General features: G+C 43.9%; 1 protein-coding gene across 4 annotated transcripts in view; it reads right to left on the bottom strand.

Moving 5' to 3' along the window:
- The window catches only part of senp7 (SUMO specific peptidase 7), a 55494-nt gene that overhangs the window by 15085 nt on the left and 24033 nt on the right, over positions 1-16376 (bottom strand). For all 4 annotated transcript variants that reach the window (XM_056289532.1, XM_056289533.1, XM_056289531.1 and 1 more), the window contains 5 exons: positions 13505-13623; positions 10261-10591; positions 9637-9788; positions 6097-6240; positions 5970-6003 (listed from right to left, as the gene is read on the bottom strand). In XM_056289532.1, coding sequence (XP_056145507.1) covers positions 5970-6003; positions 6097-6240; positions 9637-9788; positions 10261-10591; positions 13505-13623 — 780 coding nt within the window. The remainder of the gene's footprint in view (positions 1-5969; positions 6004-6096; positions 6241-9636; positions 9789-10260; positions 10592-13504; positions 13624-16376) is intronic.

Below are 16376 nucleotides of genomic sequence, written 5' to 3' on the forward strand. Positions count from 1 at the left end.
CGGCATAAAGCAAAGAGCGGTAGTGACGGAAAAGGCATACGGTGAGTTGTATGAGAGGTTGGACACTAACGAAGGATAAAAGGACTTGTACCGATTGTCTAGACCAGCGTTTCTCAAAGTGTATGGCGGCAGAGGTATGACCCCCCCCCCACATGACGGGGGGGGGTGTAGTGTAGAACTACGGTTTTGACGTCGGAATCTTTTTCACGGCAGAACAATCAACAAATCGTGCTTTCAAGAGACAGAGTCTGTAGGTTCACAGAATGGAGATATATCTGACAGGGATGAAAAGAAAGACGGGCGATGCTTCCGAGACAAACAAAACAAAGTGCTTAGCTGACCAAAAACCAAGTTAAGAAAATATGACATAGCCTATCTTGCTCTTAGGTTCACAGTGAATGTGGGAGATGAGAGACCAGTGTGTATTTTATGTCTGAAAACTCTGGCAGCTGGTAGTGTGAGACCAAACAAATTAAGAAGACACTTAAGAGACATTACACCCCAGTCACATCAATAAGCCACTCGAGTTCTTTCAGAAAAAACTTGGTGCATACTGTCAGCAGGAACATTGCTTTGTAAAAGCTACATCAGTAAACAACAAAGCGCTAATGGCATCATACAAAGTCACATACAGAATTGTCCACTACAAGAAACCACACACAATAGCAGAGGAGCTCACACTTGCCGCAGCTTTAGATATGGTATCAACTATGTTTGATGAGACAAGCACCGCAAAATTGAAGGCTGTCCCTCTGTCCAATGACAGTTTGCAAGATGTATATGAGGCATTTCAAGTTACCTTGAAGAACAACTCATTGAAAAACTGAAAGACAAACGTTTTGCCTTACAAGTGGACGAGGCTACTGACAGCGATAAAGACTGCTTGTTTATTGCTTATGTTTGCTTTGTCACGACAGTCACTGTGTGAGGATTTGCTGTTTTGCAAGTACGTCCCAAGTAGAGCCACAGCTGATGAGCTCTTTAGGCTTCTTGACCTGACAGAACATGGGCTGAAATGGGAGAACTGTGCGGACATTTGCACAGATGGTGCACAGACCATGGCAGGGAAAACGAAGGGAATATGGGCACTAATCAAGAGGGTCTCGCCAAATGTGCAATGGACATACTGTGTCATACACAGAGAAGCACTAGCATTAAGACAGATTAGCCCTGACCTAAACGAGGTTTTGACCGATGATAGCGTGGTCAATTTCATCAAAACAAGATCCCCTGAGAGTGCAGCTGTTCTCTGCACTTTGTGATGAGATGGGAGCTGAACATTCAGCTGTGTTGTTTCACAGCGAGGCTAGGTGGCTCTCATGAGGTCAAGTGTTGTCACGAGTCTTTGAGCTCAGAAAGGAAATTCGGGTGTTTCTGGAGGAGGAGCGCATGCATGAAGTTGCAAGCAAGTTTAGTGATGAACAATTTCTGATGAAACTGGCCTATCTCAGTGACATATCTGGAAAGCTGAATGAATTAAATCTTCAGCTTCAAGGCAGAGAAAGCACCTTCCTCACCTGGCAGACAAGATCAGTGCAATTACTCGAAAGTTTGAGATGTGGGGCAGGCAACTTGATCAAGGAAATACTGATTTCTTTGAGAATCTGAGTGAATTTGTTGAAACCAGTGATTCTGGAGCCATGTGTGATTTCATGTCTTAAGGAGCACATCTCTTCCCTGACAGGATTCTTTCAAAAATACATCCCAAATAGCAGTGCTCAGTATGACTGGGAGACAGATCCATTCAATGCAGCAGCACCTGCTGATTTCAGCTCTGCTGAAGAGGACCAGTTCATCAAGATGAGACCTGACTCCACCCTGAGGCTGAGCTTTACAGCTCAAACACAGTGAATTCTGGCTTGGTGTGGAGAGAGAGTATCCACTCATAGGACAGAGGGTTGTGGGCACTCTGCTTCCCTTCGCCACATCCCATCTCCGTGAGATGGGCTTTTCTGCTGTTGCCTCACTTAAAACAAAGTACAGAGCTAAGCTCAACATTGAGCATGACTTGAGTGGCAGTATCAAGGCTGCAACCCCATTTTGAAAAGATGTGCAGTGCAAAACAGGCTCATTGCAGCCACTAACGCAGTGGTAAGACTTGAGCTCTCACAAACTGACTTGCTCATCATTTTCCCCAAATATCTGCATTTGTTCTTTTTTGTACAGATTAAACTTTGTTCTTGTTCTAGCAAAGTGATTTTTAAATTGTTTCGTTTTTGCTCTGTTTTTGAAAAAGGACACAGACTGATGGAGCACTGTAGTGAAAATTTCACAAAACGAGGTTTGATAAAGTTGAAGTGGAACTTGCATTTGTTATTTGCACAACAGAAATTACTGAAAGAAAAGTGAAAGGAATGTTTCATGACCTTGATGTTATTTAAATAAAGTTAAACTTGGCCCATTTTCTCACCATTTTGTTGGGGCGGGGGGCATGAAAATTGTTCTTCCCCCCAAAGGGGGACATGACAGGAAAAGTTTGAGAACCACTGGTCTAGCACTAGAACGACCGGGATTTCACTCCTACCTAAAATGACTCTGGGCAGTCAAAATGACCGCCGGTTTTTAAACTCTATAGTCTGTCAAGATAAATACCCAATTGAGATATTAACACATTGCATATGTTAGTATGTCTGCTGGGAAACGACTGACACCAAAATTTCTTAATTTTTATTTCTGATTTTTCCCATTTTCTCCCAATTTAGTGGCCAATTGAGCCCTATTTTAGTTCAAACACCCACCCTCATATTGCATGCATTCGCCAACTGCATCTCTCCGGCCGGCAGTCTCGAAGGAGATGCCTCGCCACTTTCGTGATAAGGTGAATCCAGGCCGAACCACTGCTTTTTCCAACACACACAGAGACGCATTCATGTGACGAACACAAGCCGACTCCGCCCCCCTCGCAAAGACAGCGTTGCCAACTATTGCTGCTTCATCGAGTCCGGTCATAGTCAGATCTGACAAGACCGGGGCGCGAACCCCGGTCCCGTGGGCAATTGCATTGACACAAAGCCGATGCTTAGACCGCTACACCACCGCGGACCCTGACACCAAAATTAACATTTTAACAACGACTACTACTATCCAGATGACATACTTGTGGAGGCATGGCGATGTTTAGGAGATGGTGGTGAAGTTTTTAACTAGATTTTTTTTATCCCCCCCCGTATCTGGCCAATTACCCTATTCTTCTTAGCTGTCCCAGTTGTTGCTCCACCCCCTCTGCTGATCCGGGGAGGGCTGCAGACTACCACGTCTCCTCCGATACATGTGGAGCCCCCAGCCACTTCTCCTAACCTGACAGTGAGGAGTTTCACCAGGGGGACGTAGTGCATGGGAGGATCACACTATTCCCCCCAGTTCTCCCTCCACCCCAAACAGGCGCCCCAACCAACCAGATGAGACGCTAATGCAGTGACCAGGACACACACCCACATCAGTCTTCCCACCTGCAGACACCGCCAATTGTGTCTGTAGAGATGCCCGACCAAGCCGGAGGTAACACAGGGATTCAATCCGGTGATGACACGATCACTGGCCAGAGGATCAACAGCCAACAGTTGTGACATTCTCCTATCAGCCTTCAATCAGTCAGTATGAGTGGCACCTGCGCACTGGTTGGCCTGTGATTAGGTGCACCTGTGCTGGGGACCATTTGACTGGGTGCTTTGCAGACATTCCGGGTCAAGTCTCGGAGAAGCTTAGCATCCGTCTGCGGAAGCCCGTGTCTCCTGAACCCTCGTCTGCCTCCTCTGTGTGAGAGAGTGTTTCCTGTGTTTAGTATTTTATGTTTATTCTTGTTTGCATTTTTGCCTGCCCTGTTTGGCAGTGGTTTTTTGGTTATTGTGTGTTTGCCAAAGTCCAGTAAAGTGACTTAGTACTTACCAACTGCCTATGCCTCTTCTCTGCAATTGGGTCCAAACACACTACGTTACAGGTGATGCCCGTGTTGGTAGGCAACGGAATGGACCACTATGCTATCCGGACGCCCTTAACTAGATTGTTTAACACAATCTTGGAAATGGAGAGGACGCCTGAGGAGTGGAAATTTGTATACTGGTACCGATTTTCAAGAATAAGGGTGATGTGCAGACCTGTAGTAACTACAGAGGTATAAAGATGATCAGCCACAACATGAAGTGATGGGAAATAGTGGAAGCTAGGTTAAGAGGCGAGGGGATGATTACCGAGCAACAGTATGGTTTTATGCCACGAAAAGAGCACTACAGATGCGATGTTTGTATTAAGAATGTTGATGTTGAGGATTTAGAGAAGGCATATGACAGAGTGCCAAGATAGGAGGTGTGGCATTGCATGAGGAAGTCGGGAGTGGCAGAGATGTTAAGAGTGGTGCAAGACAAGTATGAGGGCATTGTGACAGTAATGAGGTGTGATGGGATTACATCAAGGATCGGCTCTGAGCCCTTTCTCATTTGCAATGGTGATATACATGTTGACGGACGAGATCAGGCAGGAATTCCCATGGACTATCATGTTCATGGAAGACATTGTGATCTGTTGTGAGAGTAGGATGCAGGTTGAGGAGAGCCTGGAGGGATAGAGGTATGCACTGGAGAGAAGAGGAATGAAAGTCAATAGGAGCAAGATGGAATACATACTATGTGTGAATGAGAGGGAGGACAGTGGAATGGTGAAGATGCAAGAAGCAGACGTGGTGAAGGTGGATGAGTTTAAATACTTGGGGTCAACTGTTCAAAGTAACAGAGTGCAGAAGAAAAGGTGCAGACAGGGTAGAGTGGGTGGCAAAGAGTGTTGAGAGTGATTTGCAACAGAAGGGGACCAACAAGAGTTAAAGGGAAGGTTTACAAAATGGTAGTGAGACCAGCTGTGTTACATGGTTTAGAGACGGTGGCACTGACGAAAAGACAGGAGGCGAAGCTGGAGGTGGCAGAGTTGAAGATGCCAAGATTTTCATTGGGAGTGACGAAGAAGGACAGGATTAGGAACGAGTATATTAGAGGGAAGGCTCAGGTTGGACAGTTTGAAGACAAAGCACGAGAGGTGAGATTGAGTTGGTTTGGACATGTGTGGGGTAAAGATGCTGGGAATATTGAGGAAAGGATGCTGAAGATGGAGCTGGTAGGCAAGAGGAAGGCCAAGGAAGAGGTTTATGGATGTGGTGAGAGAGGACATGAAGGTGGCTGGTGTGACAGAGGAAGATGCGGAGGACAGGAAGAAATGGAAATGGATGATCCGCTGTGGCGACCCCTAACAAGATTAGCCACAAATAGAAGATATATATTATATAACTTGCCATACTTACAATTGTGTATTTCCAATAAAACTGCCATGTATTTTAAGATGGATTACTTAACATATCTGAATTTGATACGTTTCATTTTTTAAAATACAACTCGTCTTTTTTTTTTTTTGTGCGACCCGCTCTGAATATTGTTTTTGGAGAATCCTGACAGACAGTGATCTGGTGATAATGTTTATTCCTGAAAAAACCCACATTTCATATTCCCACAGGACCCACATCAGAGGTAACTTAGTAAGCACCAATCCCCCCTAACAGGAGGGATTTCAGGGGTTCGAAGGTCAAATGGTGTTCTAAAGCCTCAAGAAGGGTCTAATCCAGGGACATGGAATACAAACATGCACCCACCCACGAATGCACGCACGCACGCATACAATTTAAGTGGAAGCGGATGGTATGCAGACGGTGGGACCAAAACAGAATCACACAGGGTCCTGTAGGGTCAGGCTTTACGCAATCCATACCATAGGTCAAGGATGGGTTGTAGCAGATGTTTATCCCACATAAAAACATTCTAATCAGATCAGCTGGTCAAGAAGCAGCTCTTTGCAGGTTCGTGTCAAAAGAATCATAGCGGTTTAGATACAGGGAACCAAAAGCAAACCACTTAGGAAACCAGCCATACTTTTAAATCACTGCTTCGATATTTAGTGATCAATACAGGTTGAAAACACTTTCACTGCTTTACCTTTCAGTGGTATGATGACTCTTTGGCCTGTTATCTATGGAGGAAGAAATAATGTATTAGCGCTGTAGTGTAATATAGATACCAGCACATCAAGACACTACACATGGCTGTGGTTAGTGCTGGTTACCATGACGTCTCCATTAGCCTCTCCCTGGTAACCGCCACAGAGCAGGGTGTAGAAGGCCACGCCCACACAGTAGTCTGCAACGGGGGACACCTCAATGTCGGACTCAATGACGCCAGGGAAGTCTTCCACAATCATATGCAACGTCTGCAACACACACACATAAGTTAATGGGTCAGACAGACAGGAGTGGACTTAACCGAGTGAACCACACAAATCTTAACAAGTTGTTCTGGCCCCCCAGTGATTTCAAAAAGGCAGGTGTGACCAAAAAGTGGATGGTAAAATCATGGCACTTCGTAAAGTGAAAAGAAAAAAAAAAAGCTGATACAAGCGAATATCCTTTCACGAGTTTCACGGCGAGTGGCCTGCATGGTGGTGGAAGTAGTTGTGTATGGCATGAACAGGACAGTAGACCACATAAAAGCATGCCCATGTGCAAATTTCAGTGCACCTGGCACAGACTATTGTCAGGTGTGGAAAGCTACATAAAAGTTTAGATGCAGAGATTTCCAGTCTGGTCTTGGTCAGCTTACAGAGCTATTTGACACCATCTAATGTTCCAGACAGGATTTTGTTTGAAGCATGCAACACGCCTTAGGCTAAAATTATACCTAATCTTTATAAAGGCAAACGTTAAACTCCTCATGTGAGTCTGCAAGTATGGCCACACGAGGGTGCCAGTGTGCATGTCTTGCCCATGTACTGATCGGTCTATTGTTTCTCACATACTTTGCTGCTTGTCTGTGAGTTTGTGTATGGCCTGGCAGATTGTGGAACTGAATTGCCCTTCTGGTATAAATAAAGTTGTCTGAATCTGAACTCAGATAACTGTATCATGAGTATTTTAACACTCGAACGAACATGGCCATTTTGGATTTTCAAAGTTTAATAACTTTGTGAAAAAAAAAGATACAGACCCGCCGCTCCCCAAGTGTGCCAAAAATTGCATATATTTGCATTAAAATTAGTTTTAGATCAATTGCACAAAAAAGTTATAAGATCTACCTAAAACGACCATGGTTGACCGCCCATGGTTTTTAAACTATATTTTGTCAAGATAAACACCCAATTAAGATATTAATGCATTGCATATGTTAGTATGTCCGTTAGGAAACGACTGACACCAAAATTAACATTTTAACAACAACTATTACTACTTTTGACTGCTCCCGTTAGGGGTCGCCACAGCGGATCATCTGTTTCCATCTCTTCCTGTCCTCTGCATCTTCCTCTGTCACACCAGACACCTGCATGTCCTCCCTCACCACATCCATAAACCTCCTCTTTGGCCTTCCTCTTTTCCTGTCGCCTGGCAGCTCCATATTCAGCATCCTTCTCCCAATATACCCAGCATCTCTTCTCCGCACATGTCCAAGCCATCTCAATCTTGCCTCTCTTGCTTGGTCTCCAAACCGTCCAACCTGAGCTGTCCCTCTAATATACTCGTTCCTAATCCTGTCCTCCTTCGTCACTCCCTATGAAAATCTTAGCATCTTCAAATCTGCCACCTCCAGCTCCGCCTCCTGTCTTTTCGTCAGTGCCACTGTCTCCAAACCATATAACATAGCTGATCTCACAACCATCTTGTAAACCTTCCCTTTAACTCTTGCTGGTACCCTTCTGTTGCAAATCACTCCTGACACTCTTCTCCACCCACTCCACCCTTTAACATTTTAACAACTATAATACTATTTTTAAACAATTTAAACTTCAGAGAGACATGGTCGAACTTGAATAGCGAACTTGAAAAAGTGAAAATATTACCTGAAAAACAAAACATAAAAACACCTATTGCTAATCTAACAAACATTAAAAGGCCTATAAAATGTGAAATGTAAAAAGAGAACTGAAAATAACCATTGAAACAGTCCCCAACAGTGACAGGAACTTAAAAAAATACTACAACCAAAGTGGTCATTTTGGATTTTCAAAGTTTAATAACTTCTTTTTTTGGGGGGGGATACAGACCTGCCGCTCCCTGAATGCTCCTAAAATTCCATATATTTTCAGTAAAATAAGTTTTAGATCAACTGCACAAAAAAAGTTATAAGATCTACCTAAAACGGCCATGAGCGGTCAAAATGACCGTGCGTAATTTGCGCATCATGTCACTGTGTGTGTGTTGGTCGCATAATTTCCTTCGCAACATTCAGTTCTTTTTTTACATTTCACATTTTATAGGCCTTGTTACATTTGTGAAATTAGCAATATGTGTTTTTCAGGTATTATTTTCACTTTTTCTATTCAGTTCAAACATGTCTCTCTGAAGTTTAAATTTTTTAAAAATAGTATTATAGTTGTTAAACTGTTCATTTTGGAGTCAGCCATTTCCTAACAGACATACTAACATATGCAATGCATGAATATCTCAATTGGGTATTTATCTTGACAGAATATAGCGTTTCAAACCTGGCGGTCATTTTGACCGCCCATGGTCGTTTTAAGTAGGAGTGAACTCCCAGTCGTTCTAGTGTTAAAGGCTCCATCCCCATATTTTGAAAATGTAACGAAGGAAACATCCTCATCAAACTACTGACAAACAAGCATTTGTTCTCAGAGGAGGGTAGTTTATTTCAAATCTGTCATGTGTTATATTTCTAAGACATTGGAGATGAGAAATGGTTTTTAAAATAAATCCTTTTCTGAGCGCTTATCTCTGTGTGTCAGAACCGGGTAGACCTAGTCTTCATAGACTACCTTCGGAGAAAAGGCATTCTGGCTTGTTTCTTTAAATCAAGCCAACAGGTGGTCATTCCCCCCCTCCCCAACACGCGCGCGCGCGCGCACACACACACACACACACACACACACACACACACACACACACGGGGTGGTTTGAATTACAACCGAAAGGTGGATGTGGTTTTATGATTTCATAGCTATTGGCTACTGAAATTCAGGGCGGTCGTGTGGGTGTGGCTGGGTGTGCTAAACACTGGGGCTAAACCGCTTGCTGCAGAAAGCAGCTTTGAGGTTGAGGATGTGGAAGACGATTCCTCTTTCTCAGTGGAAGTTGACAACTCGCCTCACAAGTATGTTGCTAAGCCAATACAGCCGTATTCCTTCGAGCCAAAAGGGTGCGTCTCCACTTTCATAGCCTCCCACTACGGACACGCCCTCTGATTCGTGACACGGCAAGTTATCACATTTTCGCCAACTGGAAATCAGTTACTTGGCCGCTGATATCTCTCATCTGGCCATAAATGTAATTTTAGGGCTACCATTTGTCTCATCGATCACATCCACACTCCTTACATTGATTAACAACAGGAGAAGTCAGATTTTGATGCAAGTATCTCTTTAATGTCAGCTAAACTCAATTTAAGCTCTTTTAAGAGAATCTCTTTGTGTGAGCATGTGATGTAATAAATGAAAAAATCTGTTTTTCTGAGGGGAACCTTAAATATTTCTTCCCTGTTATGATGTCCTTTGTGATGCTAGAGTCTCTATGACATGACTCCTAAAGAAATGCGTATGTGTTATCATCTCAAGAGATATGCATGTCATGAACAGTGCAAGACAGAGCCATTTTCTGCCCACCTGCATGTCAGGCTCTTCCCCCTGCGTAGCAAAGACTTCCTGTGTGGGCGTTCTTTGATTCCTCGCCTCCTCAGCACTGATCAGTGGATCAAACAGCGGGTCGTAGTGCTGAAGGTCTTCAGCACCCTGCTCATCATCACTCGACAGGACAACTGAAATACACATTAAAAAAAACAAACACATTTTAGTCATGCGTTTTATATGTGATTCAACGTATTAGCCATTTTCCGTGCAACTCACTCTGGATTTGCCGTTTCTCACATTGATAAACACGCATTTTCCTAGATATGACAGCAAGAGTAGGGTGTAATGGGCTTTGAGGGAGAGTCAAGGACAATAGTAATCCCTGAAGAAACAAGTGAGGGAAACGCAGAGAGAGGCATCACCACTGGGTGACAGGGCTCCGAATGCATGCACACGTACAAAGGGCAAAACACAGAGCTAGCTAACTAGCATACCATCTCACAGCCATAACAGTCAATGTATCAGAATAGCGGAGACTTGGCCTTTTGCCTGAGAGAGGAAAACGGGTAGGATTAATATAGCATCAAATCAGATCCTGCTATTCTATGGGTTGTGTTTATGTGTGTGTGTATGTGTAGGGACAGCTAGTTATGTGCTCACTGGGTTCAGAGGGGCTGGCCTTGGCTGAGTCATCCTGGCTGGACGAAAGACTTTGCCTGAGAGCCACTCTTGAGTCTTTGGGCACTGAATCGGGACTGCCAGTTAAACTCACACCCCCCTCCTCTCCCTCGTCTGCTCCCAATGCGATCTCCACAAATCCATATTCAAGAATCTCCAGCCCTGTCTCTCCTTCACCCCCATCCAGGCAACGGCGCTTCGGGCCTAGCTCTCCATCTCTTGCTCCCTCCTTGTAGAGGCTGAGGACACTCCCTTTGTGGCCCATGGGTATGCCTTCTCCATTGTGGCAGGGCTCTGGAGTGTCTCTTTTCCTCTGTTTTGGTGGGATGAATCAGAAAAGGGGACACGTTAAAGTGCAAGGCAGACATGCGATTAAAATGGCTTTGTTTCTTTTGGATGTAGCATTGACATGGTTATGTGAAGAGGGTGTCTTTATGCATGCTCAATAATTCAGGTGAGGAACTCACATTAAGGTGAATCAGTTCATCTGGACACAACATTTATTGAGAGAAACATTTCATCACTCAGAGGTTGAATCAGATGAAGTGATTCAACTTTCATCACTCATCTAAGTGACCTCTTCAGTCTCAGCTGACTGCAGGTATCCCCACCATTATAAACAATACAGTGGCATAACGACCGAAACCAATGATGGGTTTCATATGCAAATTGCATAGTTAATGGTTATGGGATTTTGCATATGAAACCGATTGTTGTGCTACTGTATTGTTTACAAGGATGGGGATACCTGCAGCCAGTTGAGACATCATCACATCACACACCTGCAGCACTGCTGTGAACAAAATAAAACAGACTGAATAAAATAGACCAACAGGCCTACATGAAAAATATTTCACTTAAATAGTAGCCAAACTTCTTAAAAAAACAAAAACAGATTAACAAAACGAAAACACACACCGAATCCTCCGGCGCCAAGTGCGCTGTATAATCAGCATAATAGCCTAGATCTCCTGTGTAGAAAACTATTTTATAACTTTAGGAGCCAGACTTTCTAATGTTTACACAGATTAACCAAACGAAAACACACACTGAAACCTCTGGCTAATTAATTATCAAAAACAGTGGAACAGATTAACCAAACGAAAACTTGTCGCATTTTTGTTACAGGCTTTGCTACTGTTCGGTCAGACAGAACAGCTGCCCACCGTTGTTCAAGAAGTCTTGTGAACATGTTGCACACCGAATTCCAACTAGTTTTGCATGACTGGGTGAGCTGGAGGTTCATTTGTTCTTGTTTGGCCTCCAGTGCCTTGCATGGAGGGGTGCTGTGGTGGAAGTGCCTGACAAGCCACCCGGCTGCAATGATAACCCGACGCACATACATGTTAAATCTAAATCCATCATTTACCACCGGCTGCAGAGTATGTGCAGAACAGGCATCTGAGTCCCAGTTCACCCGGTCTGGGGGAATTAGCAGCAAGGATGTTACGTGCATTGTCGTGGACACATACAGACACATTCCCAGTAAGTCCCCAAGTTGCATCAATTAGTTTAGCTGTGGGGCCGTTAGGCGCGTGTCTGCCTGGCATACTGTGTTAATAGGACGGCCAATTTCACCTGCCAGTCCTCATTGGTATAGTGGCACACAGCTGTCACGTAGCTCTCCGTCGTGACAGCCATCCAGCAGTCGGTTGTAAGAGCCACACTCAGTGCCAGCAAGTCGCGTTTTAAGCTCTTGTTTTTTCCTCTGCAAAACAGGCTTCAATTCAAGGGGTAATAGTCAGTCTTAATGGGATTTGGGATTTATAAAACCTGCTGTGGCGACCCCTGAAAAACAGGGAAAACGCTTAAAGAAGAAGATGGGATTTGGCATTTAGGCTGGATATAGCCCAGTAGCTCTTGAAAACCCTCACCACTGACGAGGGCGAAGGGCAAAATGTCTTTCTCCACCCCTTAACAGCTTCTCGGAGTTTTCTCCTCCGACCGACGCGCATCACACCTTCTCCCCGCTGGAGGCCAAAGTTTGTTGTCCTCCATCACCCGATGCTTGCCGATGTTTGCTTCGCAAGTGGTATTGCATTGTGCTTGTAAAATCACCTTAATATCAGCGTAGGAAAAACCAACCATCGATCATATTGTAGCGAATTCGGGTGACAACGCAACCACAGGAACTGCCGTGGCCGGACGCGAACCCAATCGCCCGCACCGCAGGAGACATCGCTAACCGCTCGACTAAAGGGTCAGACCCGCGAGCCAGCGGCCAGCGTGACTACTTATCCATGCACGTTACAATACCTTCAATCGTCCATATACACTCCGATCACCAATCCACACTGGCATTATATGTTACACACACACACACACACACATATATACTATGTCTATATTAAGAGTGTAAAACTACTTTAAGACAACTTCATGTGACCTTTATTAAGAACGCCCGGGATTTCACTCCTACCTAAAATGACCATGGGTGGTCAAAATGACCGCTGGTTTTTAAACTCTATATTCTGTCAAGATAAACACCGAGTTGAGATATTAATGCATTACATACGTTAGTATGTCTGTTATGAAACTAACTGACACCAAAATTAACATTTTAACAACTTTTAATACTATTTTTCAAACAGTTTAAAGTAGCGGCTGTCCAGCGCCTGTAAGTGCTGCAATGCGTCGGTGATAGTCATGATGCGTGTGTAACGGCATCTGTAACCAGACATGTTGGCAATAATCAAAAATCAAATTTAGACTATTTCTCTGCACTGGAGAAAGCTTTTTTTTTCTAGGACAGAGTAATGAACTTCGTGAAGGAAATGATGCGACCAAAACACGTCATAGTAACATGACGCGCACAATCACGCGCAAATTACGAGACGGTCATGTTGACCGTCCATGGTCATTTTAAGTAGATCTTAGCGTAACTTTTTTTTTGTGCGATTGATCCAAAACTCGTTTTTATGCACAGATGTGATATTTTAGGAGAATTCAGGGAGCGGCGGGTTTGTATCTCCCGCCACAAAGTTATTAAACTTTGAGAATCCAAAAACGGTCATAATGACCGTCTTGGTCGAGTATGACTTCGTATTCTTCTTCAAAGAAAATAAGCACGCCAAGAAACACTTCTAAACCTCAAAATGCAATACTTAACTACATTCATGACCTCTTGGGTCCTTATGTTGACTTGATATGATATTTTACATTTCTGTCCAGTATATGCTGCAGACTACCAAGACTTTTGATTCTGTCTCATGTACAGAGCACTCACCTTGCTGTGCCCGTCACATCCTGCGCCAGTCTGAGTTTCCGTTTCCTTGCTGTTCTCTGACGAAAGCTTGTTGGTTCCTGGCTCCACCACCGCACCCGAACTCACTGACAACACACAGTCTGTCCAAAACATGGCAACACAGTTAATCAACCTCTGGTGCTGTAACAAACGTGCAACTAATCTGCACAAAGTGGGACAGCAAATGGAAAATAAAAACAGCTAAATTGTGAGCCGAGGTATGCGTGGGGGGAAAAGCAGGGCCAGCAATTTAGCTGCCTTTGGTTTTACAGCGCCACGACGCCCAAAGCTTGTCTTTTTCTTCTCCCTCTCTCTCCGTCAGTATATTACACAGTGAGGACTTTATTGCTTCAATCGACTGCTTTACTCATCAGTACACAAAACCATCAGAGATTTTCCTGTAACTCCCAACATCCTGCATTTCAATCTAGCCTGAGAAATGTTAAATCTCACTCCACACCTGTGTAAAGAGGCAATAATATATATAAAAAAATAACCTTTAGAAAGTGAAAAAAACAAACATGCCCTAGTGGCTAGATGGCGAATGACACGGGGGGGGTCAGCATTTGCATCTATAATATCCATGCGTTGCTGCTGCTGTTATGAAAGCACTCGTCACTCAACATACCAACTTGTAACACCTTCAGTATGAAACACCAAAGTTTGCATGTTGTCCATTTTTATACCACCCCCCCAAAACAAAAGGACAGATTGTACAGAACTAAAATGAAAAATAAAAACATGTAAACATACACAGACAAATGGCAAAATAGATCAAAATGTAAACAAATACACATACAAAAAATGTATATATTAGTTACAGTTGTCTATAGCTAATCTACATTGTAATTTGACTGAATAAGAATCAGTTATGGAAGAGTACAATTTTAGCATTTTCATATACGTCAGAAATGTTTGCCATATCTTATAAAATTTACGAGCGCATCCCACCGGGACCGGTCCTTGAACCCCATGGTCTCGGTTTGTTATCAAAGGAAATACACCACTTGTCGTGTAGCATAATGTTAGCCAAAAAGCTACAGAGCATAAGTAGTTCCATAAGCACGCGATCATTACACAAAAGAAATGCGTTCTGGAACATTAACAAAATCAAAGGGACACGTCAGTTATTAACATTAAAACTCTTCCCACAGTTAAATCCAGTCGAATGGGTCATTTTTTCCATTGATCAAACCGCCCTAACGTAGCCAGCCTATGTTGACAATGACAGCCTGTTGACAACGACAGATAGAACGAAACTTACAAACTCCCCAAATAGTTCAGGGATGGGCAAAATGATCCAGAAAGGGCCAGTGTGGGAGCAGGTCTCTGTGCCAACCAAGCAGTTACACACCTGATTCTATTAGTCAACCAATAGTCTTGCGCCAACCAAGCAGTTACACACCTGATTCTATTATTCAACCAATCGTCTTTGCCAAGGACCTTGATTTGTAGACTCCGGTGTGTAACTGCTTGGTTGGAATAAAGGCCTGCACCCACACCGACCCTGTCTGGCTTATGCTGCTCATTCCTGAGATTAAGCCTTAATAGTGACAAACAAGAATCTGTTGGGGGATAATGTTAGTCGAGTTATATAGTACATTTTAAACTTTTTTTTTCTCCCTCGCTCTTTTCTACTAAACTGGGGTTGGTCGGATCTTGGTCATGTTGAAGTCCTTCACTGCCTGTGGAGTTTGGAACATCTTTACTTGCCCGTTGAAGGAAACGTGCTGGATACAGAAGACCATACCAGATCACCTCTCCTTTCCAAAGAATTTTTTCCACCTCGTTGAATTGGTACTCTGCATCTACTTAAGTCAACGCTATAATCTGGGAAGATGAGGAGCTGCTTTCCTTTAAACTCCAACCGTCCCTTCTGACTGGCCAGACACTGGGTCCACTCCTTCTCCTGGAGATGGTGAACTCGAAAGATGAATGGCCTTGGTCAGTCCCCCTCCCAAGGCACCAGCGCCGCAGCACGATGAGCCCTATCCAGGATCCGGGGGGCCTCCAAGCTGTCAGGACCCCCGTGTAGTATGTCATATAGAAGTCTGGTGATGAATGTGTAGGACTTTCCCCTTTCCAGACCCTCAGGTATTCATATGCTACGTAAACTGCATTGTCTTCCCCTATTTTCCAGATTGTCAATTTTAATTGGAGAGATGGCTTGTCTGATCTTTTGTAGGCCATGAATAACTTGACTATCTCTAGGAATGCCTGTAGCATGTCAGCGTCTACAGTTTTCTTGCTAGTAGCCTCCAAGTTGCTAGTTTGCATGGCTTTAGGTTTGGGAGGCTTTTCTTCCTCCAAAAAACTAATACTTTAACACTCATAAGTCACTTAATTGGACAATTTTAACTTTTTTTTTTTACCTGACCCTTGGGGTTTCTTTTTGTGTGGGGGGGGGGTTATTGTGCGAAGCACTTTGTTACATTTGTACGAAGTGCTATACGAAGTCTGATTTATGTGCAAGACTACAAATGTGAGCTGCTTCCCTCCTTGCGTGAGGACTTTGTCATGATGAAAACGGAGGTTGTGTGGTCTTAGAGTGAAATGGCAATAATTGGAGCAGATGTTCGTGCACTTAAAAAGGGGTTTGAGGACTTTAAAACAGCCATGAAAACGGAATTAACCACACTGCGCAACACCATGGGGGATGCAGAACGGAGCCTGACTGCCTGCTCTGAAACGAGGGAAAGCGGCTGGGAACCCTGAGTCACTACAAGATAAATGATGCTCTAGAGTCTAAAGGGCCCCAACAGTAGCTCCACAAGTTCAGTTGCAGACCTGCTGCAGGAAGCATTTCACCTTGGTGACGCCCCATTGATAGGCGGGTCACTACAGCCGGTGCCAA

This window comes from Lampris incognitus, chromosome 11, assembly GCF_029633865.1.
Source record: "Lampris incognitus isolate fLamInc1 chromosome 11, fLamInc1.hap2, whole genome shotgun sequence".
Lineage (NCBI taxonomy): Eukaryota > Metazoa > Chordata > Actinopteri > Lampriformes > Lampridae > Lampris > Lampris incognitus.